This window comes from Megachile rotundata, chromosome 1 (genome assembly GCF_050947335.1).
Source record: "Megachile rotundata isolate GNS110a chromosome 1, iyMegRotu1, whole genome shotgun sequence".
NCBI lineage: Eukaryota > Metazoa > Arthropoda > Insecta > Hymenoptera > Megachilidae > Megachile > Megachile rotundata.
Window position 1 is genome coordinate 7283248 of NC_134983.1, and position 13021 is coordinate 7296268.

Below are 13021 nucleotides of genomic sequence, written 5' to 3' on the forward strand. Positions count from 1 at the left end.
TACGATTTCCTTGTGCAAAGTCCAACAAGCGTGGCGATACTGGCTCGTTCGCCCAGTTGCCTGTTCGCCATGATCGTCGAACCATGCTATTTTCCTGCTTGGATTTTTCAATTTTATTACTTGCACTTCCTATCAATGTATTTTTAGGTTCGAAGTTCAGCGAAAGATAAATGACACCGTGAAAATCAAAAGAACGATTCAACGTCTTCGACTTCGATTTCAATCTTTAGAATTACTAGTTCTTGTTGAACTTTTTTAGAGAATAAAGAGGTAGAACGTTAATACAATTAAAACCACGGTTTGCAACCAAAGTATCATTAAAAGTACAATTAGACCGGTAATTTCAAAGAGAGAAGTGGAAAATAATCAATTTTCAAAATTAAACATTCAATATTCGATGGAAAAATTAAAATTATTTTCTTTAAAGTAAATAAGTTTTTTTTATAATAATGTTGAAGTGAAATTCTTTTCCTTACGGTAAACAAATTTATTTGTAGTGGTACTGAAGAATTTTCAAATTTTTCCAAAAATGGAGTCTGATATAAACAGAATTTATTTTGTTTTGTATTTATTTTTTTAGGAAGAATAAATTACTTCTTTATTATATCATGATTACAGTAGCATTTCGTATAACACACATATGATATAAATTTAACGTTTTATTATGAAATTGTTTTATTATTTACTGATTGAGTAATTCAATTCGCTGGTTTTACAAACCGAAACAATTTAGTTTTACTATGGTTTTAATGAAGCTTATGTACTTTAACTATTAATGAAAATTGAGATTATTTTATTTTTTCATTCATTTGGTAATGGTAACTAAATTATTCCTTATAATCAAAGGTAATTATGTGACTTAAATAAATCACATATATTCTTTCTCTAAAACAATAATAATAATAATGAAATTATTATTCAGTAATAGTACCGATTTAATTAACGGTGTCCAGTTCAAACACGCAATCAATTTTAATCTTTATAATAAATAAATTGCGAAATAATACGAATATCGTTACAAATAACTATTCTTATTTGATTTCGATAAGTAGTTACGTACTTATTGAAATAAAGCAAGAGTAGTTAAACCGGTATTCGAAAAGTATCGACTGGTAATTTTAGCTGTAAGTATGTAGCTCTTTTTTACTTTCTTGAACGAAACATAAAGGGAAAGCATCTAGGCGTTTGGTTAAATGCACATGAGGTCCGTGAGGAAATTTCGCATTAAGAATTTAGTGGTTTAGTAAAACCTGATTGCTGCAAATTACGACACGTGCAACGAGTTCCTAGTTTTAACGTAACAGTTTACTGTCCGAGAAAGGATGCATTGAAATCTCTCACCAGAATTCTATTTTTATTTGCTGAAATACTGACGGACTGTTCATCAAAGTAAAATACTGTTTATCATGTAGTAGCGCAAAAATAATTTGCAATGATTTAACCAATTTTCAGGGATTTAACTAATTTGCAAGGATTTAACCAATTTGTAACGAATGATTTTAACAATATCAACTAATTTGACAAACACAATAAAAATCATATTACTGTTACTGAAGGTATAAACACTATTACAGTCGCCGATCATCGAATTAGGACCACGTACGAAAATTTCACTTTTATGGCCATATTATGTCATATATGAAAAATTGTCTTAGGTCACGCAAATTATTACTAAATACGTTGATAACGATATATACATAGCATTTTGTTACTATCGTGATAATAAATTGTGTGGGTGATGAGCGATTAACCGTGCGAGAGTTTACGTTAGGCCGAGTACCGATAGCGCGTGGGGTGAAATTTGAATGCCATAGAAAATGTCTGCCTACTCAAAAGACTAGTTTACATTCTCCAACCACATTATCTGAGTTGAAAAGAATTACAGATATTTGGGAAAATAATGAAGATATAAAGCATATGATCAATGTATACGGAGCATGCCGGATGCAAGCTGTGACCAAAGCAAAGGGTGGAAATACAAGATATCAACATGTGTTAATAATGTTATGTACAGTAATAGTTATGTTAGTAGCTAATAAATTATTACAACTTGAACAGGCCTTTTAATTTTATGGAAAACACGGAAAAAACTGAAAACGTATAGTGGTAATTCGATGGCCAGGGACGTTAGCCGAAACGTATGCAATTTCTCTTCCTCCGCATATCAACATCCAAACACTCAGACCACAAATATTTTCTATAAATAGAACAGTAATTCATTGTGTACGTAAGTTGCAGAATCTTTTCTCATATCATTGTTCCTCTCGCATTCTTACGTGATGTTGCTAAATATAAAACAGCATTATCCGTAATCATCCAGCAGGAACTGAAGTGAACTTACAATTTTGGTCAACGTACAAAAAAATGCAACCTCATCGAGTACCGATTAATATCGACGACAAAGAGATAATTGAATGGATGTACGGTAAAGCGATTTCTGTCGAAAAAAAACTGATCAGATCAAGTTTCGTTGCGGTTTAAGATACAAGTGACTCGCTGAACGGTTCAGCTTCTCTGTTTCTCCGTTCAAGGGAAATTACCGTGGTCGCAGGCGGATTTTGCCTTACCTGAAAGCAATTCCAACCAGGCTAGGCGTGGAATTGCGGTGTCCAGAGAAAGGTATACGATCGTTCCGCGCTCGAGTTTTTCGCATACTTGGGAAAATAAACCGCAGAAGTGAATGTTAATAAACGAAAGATTTCTCTTTTACGCTGCGAAACCCTGAAACGGGTGAATAAACTAGAATAGCGTTTCATGGACACCGTCATGGATACCGTTTCAATTACTGCGATTATCAGTAACTAAAGCTTTTCACGAGTCGATTTTAGCGAAACATGATTCAGTACATTTTCACGTTGTACATGCTATGCGTCAGTCATTCGAAGGTACAAAGAAGCAAGCTTCAAAGCACCGATCTGAGACAAATTCGTTATGATACTTTTGATTTGAGCTAACTTAACTTAACCTCTCTTGTACAGTGTCATGTCTGCTCAAATTGTCTCAACGTAGGTTACATATGCATTTAAGTTCATTTAGGTTCATTTAAATACTGAAGATGGACTTCAAAAATGAAGTGCAATTGCAGGTTTCCTCAAATATTATTAATTGAAGAAAATTGTCCAATTGTTCTATTAATATATGATGTGTATGTGATTAGTATGTTAGTAGTAAAATGTAAAGGACATCATATACATGGTCCAGCTAACCCAACATAACCTCTCTTGTATAGCGTCACATCTGCTGAAATTAATTAAATGATATGCATTTAGGTTTATCTGTAAAAGTTTTGCAGAATTTTTCGATCGACAATTAAATGACATTATACATTTTTGACTTGACAATATCGTCATATCATTAAATCACTCACGCGATACATTTAACCTTGAAATGTTTCAAAGTAAAATAAAAATACAGCTCCGAACACACGAATGAAAATTTGCAAACACGTGTACAATAAGCGAGACCAGAAGACATAATAAGAAAATAGTGAAAAGTTACATAGAGTAAATTATTCGTATTGACAGTTATGAATGGCTGTCGGAAGTTTAATGAAAAATAATGCATTTAGTGCCATTAAAAAGGAAAAACTGTAAACAAAATTGCGACGGCATTCGGACTAAGTCAGCGCATGTTAACCCACATCCCAGGAAGGTCGAGGGAAACTGAGTTAAGCGCGAACGTCGCGTCGGAGCTCTCATTTCCGGAACCGCTTCTTAACTTCCGTTATGGGACTGGTGGCGTAATTGCGGGTGCATTTGGTGCTCAACGATTACGAGTGATGAACGGATCGATCGAAAATTCGTCGATTTATCGTCGTTTAACGTGCGATGACCCGAAGGAAGGGATCGATTGAGATGAAGTGAAATATCAACGAAACGATCACATAATTGAAATAAAAAGTTGTGAAATTTCTATTTCCTTTTGTTGTTGATAATGATTGAGAACTTAAGAATTTCAAAATTTCAGAATTTCAGAATTTCAGAATTTGGAAATGTGAAAATTCAGAAATTTAAAGATTTGGAACTTTAGGAATATAAAATGTTAGGGGTTTGTAAATTTGTAAATTTACAAATCTAAAGATTTAAGGGTTTGTAAATTTGTAAATTTACAGATTTAAAGATTTGAGGGTTTGTAAATTTGAAAATCTAGAAATTCGAAGGTTTGAAAATTCGTAAATTCAGTAATTTGAAGATTTGGTACTTTGACAGTGTACGAATTCAAAATTTTTACCATTAATCGGTAAATTTAAAAATTCAAGAATCTGATAATCCGAAAATTTTGGCATAATAAATTAACATACGAATAAATACAATATTTTCTACATCTGTTAAACATCTATCAAGTTTCAGACTGAAGCCTAAGTTCAGATCTATAACAATTAAGATCACGAAGAACAATCGTGTTTTCGCGTTTACGTAATGTCAACTTCTGTTCCTGGAGAAGATGTCCTGATTCACAGTTACGCGAGCGATTGCTCTACTATGCATAGATTTTTTAAAGCCGGTAATTAAGAAGACGATGATCCTACATTTCCTCGTTATTGTGCCGCCATTTTTCTGCCGTCTTCTCGCGTTTCGGCGTCCATTGTCCAATGATTCCCACGGCAAGCAATGAAACAAACCGGCGTTACGTTTCTGCGACGTAATTCAGGCGATTCTTCTTTTCCAGAGGAAGAGAATTTTGCAATTTATCCGAGGACCGATCTACGACTTTTTTTTGTAGGCCAACGGAAAAAGAAATTATGAAAGTAACACGTCTATTGTTATGCGGCAATCTTTTTTGAGTAGAAATCATAAGGCTATCAGTTTTCTAGTCTTCGAGTGTAGTATCGCGATTTAATGGATTACATATTCGGTAGAAAGTATAAATTTCTTTAAAAAATGTAGCTCTTTCTATTTTAGCTTTAACCTCTTTTTATTGCTTTTGAAAATTATTTAATAAAATCATCAATTTATCAGTTGTGTATTCAAAGACACTATTACAAGAAAAAACTTTTGTTTCAGGAAAGAAAATATATGGTATAAAGATAAGATTTTTTGGAGGATGCTATCAATATACATTTTTAATAAAATTTTGTACAATGATAATTTTGTAGACGATGGAAACTATTAGCTAAAAAACAAAGGTTAAATTTGGTGTACTGACTATAGCTATTAGTAATCATCAATAGTAGGTACGTTCATAGTATGCAGCTGAAAAAAAAGTTCTTTGAAAACTGGATTGCGGAAATTGGAGTACTTGTTCACACGGGTTTCATTCTAACCAAATTTAACAAACAATTTCACTGCTTCCCGTCGTTAGAAAGCAATGGACTTTTTAGGCGTTAATGATCTTCCGCGAGTATTTTACACCGTATTTGCACAACCACGACATTAGGCAGCAGTTTTACCACAAATGGTGTCAATGTTGCTCTACCAGTTTCGTGCTGTACCACAGATTCCAAGTAGCATAATTCGAAACTGATCAGATATTTTAACCAACTCATTGTAAACGATCTAATTTTATTAGGAAATTATAAAAAAGAATTACTGAACAACTGAAATATCTGTTTAATTAACAATTACTTAATTTTGAAAATGAGGTCCATTAGAGTATAATAAAATTTTTATTTTTTTCTAGACATTAAAAGAAAACAGTTCAAACACTGTTGAATAATAAAAATATCTAACACCACATATATAAAATTTTGTCTATAAGTGCTTATCAATATTTTTAAATTTATTAAAATTTATACACTTAAATATTTTGCAATAACAGAAAAACTTACTTTGGTTCCAAAATGAACTATTCATATAGTTCATGGTAATGAATTACAATCTGAGTTTACTGTAAAATATGAAATATTTGGAAAACTCCTTCACGCCACTATAACGCTCGGGACAGAATGTGCCAAAAGTAAAGATATGTGGAAAAGTAACGCAGACATAAATCATATGATAAAACAGCGTATACAGACCATGTTAGTGTCTTCATAAACATATTAACACGCTAATAACTCAACAAATTCTTTGTTTTTAAAATTCAGGCAAGCCTTTCGATTTCATTGAAATCGTAGAAAATATTAAACATATGGGTTCTAATTCAGAGAGTGTATACATATTAAGCGGAAGCAATCAAGCGTTGATTGTAGCAGTTGCATGTCGTATTACCAGCAATATCCTGTCCTATTCAGGAAAACACGTTTTTCCCTGCAGTTTCTGAAATCTCGTTATAGCTTACAAAACTGGACTGTTACATCATTGTCCTGTTAGCTGACCTGTGGTTCTGAACTGAGACTGGCCTGCTACCGAGGGAGGTTGCAGTTTTAGGAAATTCCGAATGTAAGAAAGATGCTAAAATCTTGTTACCCCAAACGAATAAAAAGAGTTTCGGTAATAGATTTTGAAAAATTTGAATAAAAAATAATAATACATAATTAAGAACGTAGTATGTCTAGGAAATATATTTTGGATATTGTGTAAAGAACATAATATATTTAGAAAATATTGTATTTTGAATATTGTATCAAAAACATAATAACTTCACAAAATATCACATTTTGTATGTTGTATATAGAACATAATGTATTTAGAAAATATTACGCATTGCATACTGTGTAAAGAGCATTATTTGAGAAGAATTTTGCATCCAAGCCATTAAATCATATTTTCAAGGCAGACTTCATCACATCAAACATGTAATTAGTCTTCTTCGTCAAGATGCACTTGATGCATTATTTGAGATGCACTTGATACATTACTTAAGATAATTTTGCAATCATTTTCTGCATTCTTTTTTCACATGGTAATTTAATTTAGAAAACTCCACAACATCTTACAAAGTTAATTTTTTCACAATATACTGTGTAAAATATGGAAAAATAGTATAAAGCATGTACAAGTATAAATTTATTCCAAATTAATTCGAAAGAAAATGTAATTGAACAATTTTCAAAATGTTTATTTATAACTGACAAAATGTTACTTCTAAATAAAATGTAAGCTATACACTACAGTATAAACTAAATTTAAAAATATACTAGAGATCGGAAATGTTAAATAATAACAGTGAACTATACGGGATTAGAAGACCGCATTTGACAACTTTCCCCTACATATGTTTTTCTCTATTTTATGTAACTGAGAAACAAACAGTGACGTTTATTTATTTTCAAATACATAACACGATACGCTCACTTCGAGATAGTATCGATTTACAAAGCGCTCAACTAGTAACGCAGCACTAAATGTAATAATGCAATAAACCTGGTTGAAAATTTCATAAATTTTTCGAAAATTCAACTGTGACTATCTCAAAAAGAAATTCACAAGTTACGAGTTGAGATTTTACGTAATTTAATTGAAGACTATCAAGAGAGAGAGTATAACACTAAACCTACCAGCGTATACAAATTTGCATCAAAATTAAAAATGAAATTGAAAAATAAGCGATGAAACGCAAATTAACACTAGGTTTACGAGACGCGTAATTTTGACGCATTTCGAATTTTTTTTAGGAAAATTACAAAAACCGTTCGCATTTTCATTTTATCTCTTGTACTGACTTTTATTCATTGAACGAGGTAAATATATATTGAAGTCTATTTTCTTCAAAAGCTTTGAAATATTGAAATTTGCTATGTGGTATACCTATACCTAGATACCTATCTCTACAGATGTGCGTCAATTTGACGCGATCGTAATGAAAATAAAATTTTTAGTAAATTAGTTTTACCCATGCAAAAATTACAACAATAATAAATATGAATGCACCGACAATACCTTATAAACGACGGACTTTGCTAGTCCGGAGTCGCATGCGGCCAGCTTAGCCGGTATGCCGGGTTCGGACCCAGCGTCGCAGTACAAATCGCAGTTCGCAGAGTAGAGGGAAGTAAAAATATGAATGTAGAATATTGAAGTAATGTACTAAAATATTATTGAATAATAGAAACTTTCTATAAATACATCTCATATTTTCATTTCTTGTAGTGTTTAATTATATTGCTTTCTAAGTGGTTTTTCTTTAAATATGTATATATTCCTGCGTCAAATTGACGAGTGTTCCTAGAGATACGTACATAAGAAATGACCATAAACCTAGTGTTAAAGGAAAACACAAATTTAAAAAATACCACCTTAATGTTGTAACTTGGAGATATATAAAACAATCACTTGACCGGTGTGATAGTTATAGTCCTAAAGTCGATGTTTATGACCTGTAGGTACGTTTTAACATAGAATGGCTAGTTTGCCATTTAAAAACGTGGAACAGTACCGTGAGAACCGACCACTTATATCAGATAAACATTGACACTGGATCGACCTGTGGTTAACAGTAACACGTATCGGCATTCCGGGCCCTGTTTCATATCTTGCATTAAATCTTTGTGAATAATGTGGTCCGGTATCACGTGTACGGAAACAGGACGGCAAATTGAAAGAGAACGAAAGTGAAAGGAGCGAATTCCGCTGATACACACGACCACGTGTACCACGTGTATTTTGCTATAGAATATACAGTGAGTCACAAAATTATTGATACATCTGACTGTAAGAATGTTACTGCATACTGGTGTCCTCATAGCCGTGGACTCGGTACTCGCGGAGCCACTTAGCAGCAATTGAATGGATAAAATCACGAAGCTCGGAAAGAAAACTTTACTATGATGAAGAAGCGTCTATGATGAAGACATTTTTATAGTAAAAAATTAACTCATTTTTAAATTCATTCCTTCAATTTAAATTTGGACATTTGAATTTATGTATTTTGAAGGATTTGTGAATTTATACAGTTGCAGATTTGAAAGTTCAGGAATTTGAGACACTGAAAATTTGGAAATTTAAGAATTTGTGAATTTTAGGGTTAAACAGCTTGAGAATTTGAAAACTTGTGAATTTGTAAATTTGAGAATTAAGAAAATTAAGAATTTGTAAATTCGCGAATTTGAGAAATTGGGAACTTGAACACTTATGATTTGTGAATTTGAAAATTAAAATAATTGAGAACATATAAACTTGTAAATCTATAAATTTAAAACTTTGAGAATTTCATAATTTGAAAATTTTTCCACTAAAATTTCCTTAAATTCAAAAAGCTGAAGATAGCCTTGCATTTACCAAAGAAATGAAAGAATATGTATTATTATTACGTTTGTGTCAGAAACACATATTGAATAACTACCCGTGTATTTAATTGCAGCAAATACCAGCAAATGATCAAATAATTAAATGAATCATAGCGAATAGAATGTATCGAAGGAAATCAATACACACTCACGCAGATCGGACAAGTACATTCTATGTAAATAGCTGAAATGATCATTAAGTGAAAGTTATTCTTTATTACGTGGCATTTGAAAATCCGTCTGAGATCATTTACTAGGCCAGCATTCTATCAATGTACTTGACTGGTTGACCTTTCTTTAAAGAATGTAACTTGGACAAAATGGTCACTTATGACGACATTAAAAACATCTTTAACGTACTATTTATCACTGATATATTACTCAATTTCGATGGAAATCTCTATTGATATTCTGTAGTGTGTCCGTTTCTATGTACAAATTTTTTACATGTGTGTTGACTGCCATAGCGAAGATCGGCACGTGCGTTAAGCCACGTTATAACGCAAGGTGGTATCTCTAGTTATTAATCTTACACCATTCGGCTGTCAGGTAGTACGTAAGATCCTCAGGGGCGAGCCACAAAATTCTCAATAAATAATTCTGATATTTCTAACAATTTTGAAATATTTCGTTTCAACAGATTTGGAAAAAGGAATTAGAAATTTGGGAATTTTAGAAATTTAAAAATATGGCAATTTACAGGTTATATTTGGGGGTGTACACATTTGTGAAGTTGAGAACTTAGGAATATTGAAAGTTGAGCAATTAGGAATGTGGAATATTAGCAATTAAGAATTTGGAATATGAGAAATGAGAAATTTAAAAAATTTTTGAATTCAGGAAACTTGGGAATTTAGAAAACAAGAAATTGGGAGATTAGGAATTTGAGAAACTAGGAACTGGAAAATTAGGCATTTGGATACTTTAGAAATTGGAGATATTTGGAATTTGTGCAACAAAGAATTTGGAAAATTTGGAAATTATGGACATTAGGAATTTTTGGGAAATTTGAGAATTTACGATATTAGGAATTTGGGACAGCAGAAATTTGGGAAATTAGGTACTTAGAGATTTAGAAATTGGGGAAGTTTGGAATTGGGGAAATTTGGAATTCGCAAAATTTGTAATTTTGAAAATATAGAAGTCGTGAAATTTGTAATTTGGAAAATTTGGAACTTGGGAAATTTGGAATTTGGAAAATTTGGAATTTGGGAAATTTGGAATTCGCAAAATTTGTAATTTTGAAAATATAGAAGTCGGGAAATTTGGAATTTGGGAAATTTGGAATTTAGGAAATTTGGAATTTGGGAAATTTGGAATTTGGGAAATTGGGAATTTGGGAAATTGGGAATTTGGAAAATTTGGAATTTGGAAAATTTGGAATTTGGAAAATTTGGAATTTGGAAAATTTGGAATTTGGAAAATTTGGAATTTGGAAAATTTGGAATTTGGAAAATTTGGAATTTGGGAAATTTGTAATTTAGGAAATTTGGAATTCGCAAAATTTGTAATTTTGAAAATATAGAAGTCGGGAAATTTGGAATTTGGGAAATTTGGAATTCGGAAAATTTGGAATTTAGAAAACTTGTAATTCGGAAAAATTGAAAATTTGAAGCTTTTAAGTGAGGGATTAGTAACATTTGGGGATTTGTATATTCAAGGCAACTTTCAAGTTAAAGAAAATTTGTAATTATTGTGAATTTTAGGAAATTACGATATAATTGTTAAAAAACCAACAAAAAAATAATTTTCCTAACACGCTCCATAAAAAAGACTATTCATTAACAACGCTCTTATAATCACACTAATTCATCGCAACTAGCTATTATTTCAATTCATTTCTTAAATTATACACATTACTACAGTAAAAGAATTTTCCTTTTTCTCTCAATTCCAAAATTAACTAAACTACCGTCTTCTAATACCACCAATTGAACAGTTTAAAAAAAGAAAGTTAATAACATGTATCCAGTGCAAAACGTATCAATGGTCGGTTGCTTCTATAACTTCGATTTTTATGTATTCTGTAATATTTCATATAATAAATAAGAACCGGTTACTCTAAAACACTTCATCCTTAAATCATGACTCTGCTGGCATTGATAATTGCACACGATAAGAATCATCTGATCGACGATCTTCTCGAACAAGGTCTTTGCCAAGGTAATAGCTATTCCGTTGGAATTGCGGTTTGTCACAGTCTGATAATCAGCGATACCATGCACGTAAACGAATAACAATAAGCCAGATAATTAAGATCTTAAGCGCTGGTTAAATTAAATTTAATGTTTCACTGAATATAAGGTTCATAACTGTACCTCTGATTTCTATCAAAACAGCTTTTTTTGCTTTAGTATGGTTCTGAAGAATTTGAATCGCAGCATTCGGTATGCAGATAGCCATCTTTAAATGCAAAGGTAAAATGTGAATGTTTGAAACTGTACAGTAACTTGTTTAATCCAAATTCGAATAACTGTAATACAAATTTTCTACTTCAAGAATAAATAAATTTTATTTTTGTTCAATTTGACATTTTTGGTAATATGCTCTTATTTGGATAAAATATTTGTTCTTTGTTGGATATTTAATTAATTTAGGAATTTAGCAATTTTGGGAAATTGGAAAATTTGGAACTTGGGAAATTATAAATTTGGGAAATTAGGTATATAGGAAAATTAGAAATTTGGGAAATTAGAAATTTCAGAAATTAAGTATTTAGGAAATTAGGAATTTGGGAAATCAAGAACTTGGGAAATTAGGTATTTGGGAAACTAGGAATTTGGGAAATTAAAAATTGAGAATATTAGGAATTTGGGAAATTAGGTATTTGAAAACTTAGAAATTTGACAAATTAGGTGTTTGGGAAATCAGGAATTTAGGAAATTGGAAATTTGGGAAATAGGAATTTGGAAAATTTAAAATTTAGGAAATTAGGGAATTGGGGACCTTGAAACTCGAAAAATTAGAAAGTTGGGAAATTATATACTTAGGGAATTAGATATTTGGGAAAATGAGGTATTTGGGAAATTAGAAATTTGGGAAATTTAGAATTTAAGAAATTAGGTATTTGGGAAATTTGGAATTCGAAAAATCCAAATTTAGGAAAATTAGAATTTTGAGAATATAGAAATTTGGAAAATTTGAAGTTTGTCTACATTTTTCAAAACAGATCTCTTGAGTATAATATGCCCATCCACTGTTCCCAGAACAGAAGTTCCTAGAAGTCCATAACCATATATTTTTGCTCAGCAGCAAAAAGACCTGAGATGTAAGATTCTGCTTGCTTGTTTCACAAAAATATCCTCGTCAGACTGTCTCCGTGCACGAGAACTTCTTCAATACTCATACCAAGTAAATTTACTAATACCTATTTTGAACCCAATTATAAAAACTGAGGATCGCTGAAAAGAATTCTGCAAACCAAACTACCGAATCGTTCGTAACAGCAACTGCTAATAATTATCGGGTAAATTGGCCAGTAATCATGATAATATGCACTACACTAACGCATGCTGTTCCTGTGCTCCCATTAACAAGTGTTCCACGATGCAACGCCGTGACCGACCACATTATAATTAATTAAGTATTCGCAACGTGTCCTTATTCTTTCCCCCTCCAGGTAATAAGACTCAAATCGTTCACTCCGCTCTAGAAATTCGACGATCGTACCGGTCAAAGAACTTCCGGAATTTTTGTTCGCTTATATTTTCCAGATATTGTAAGCTGAATTTTTCATACGGTGCTTCGGTAATTCATACACGATGCGTTTAAGAAGTTTTAGAACAGTTTTACACAAGCTTTAAAAGTTTCTAGGGTGCTGTTTAATTTCTTGCTGTTACACCCCTCTTACTGTGTATACAACTAATTATTCAAAATTTTACTATGAATAGAATTCCTTGTTTTTCATTTTACTGC

General features: G+C 31.8%; 2 protein-coding genes across 5 annotated transcripts in view; one reads left to right on the forward strand and one right to left on the reverse strand.

Moving 5' to 3' along the window:
* Positions 1-13021, reverse strand: part of Rab3GAP1 (RAB3 GTPase activating protein subunit 1) — a 36360-nt gene that overhangs the window by 11813 nt on the left and 11526 nt on the right. The window lies entirely within an intron of this gene.
* The window catches only part of haf (leucine-rich repeat and fibronectin type-III domain-containing protein hattifattener), a 29513-nt gene that overhangs the window by 7467 nt on the left and 9025 nt on the right, over positions 1-13021 (forward strand). For 2 of the 3 annotated variants that reach the window (XM_012279332.2, XM_076537985.1), the window contains exon 1: positions 11481-11523. The exons of the other annotated variant lie outside the window; for it this stretch is intronic. In XM_012279332.2, coding sequence (XP_012134722.1) covers positions 11496-11523 — 28 coding nt within the window. In that variant the 5' untranslated portion in view covers positions 11481-11495. Of the gene's footprint in view, positions 1-11480; positions 11524-13021 lie in introns of those variants that run through there. 3 annotated transcript variants of the gene reach the window in all.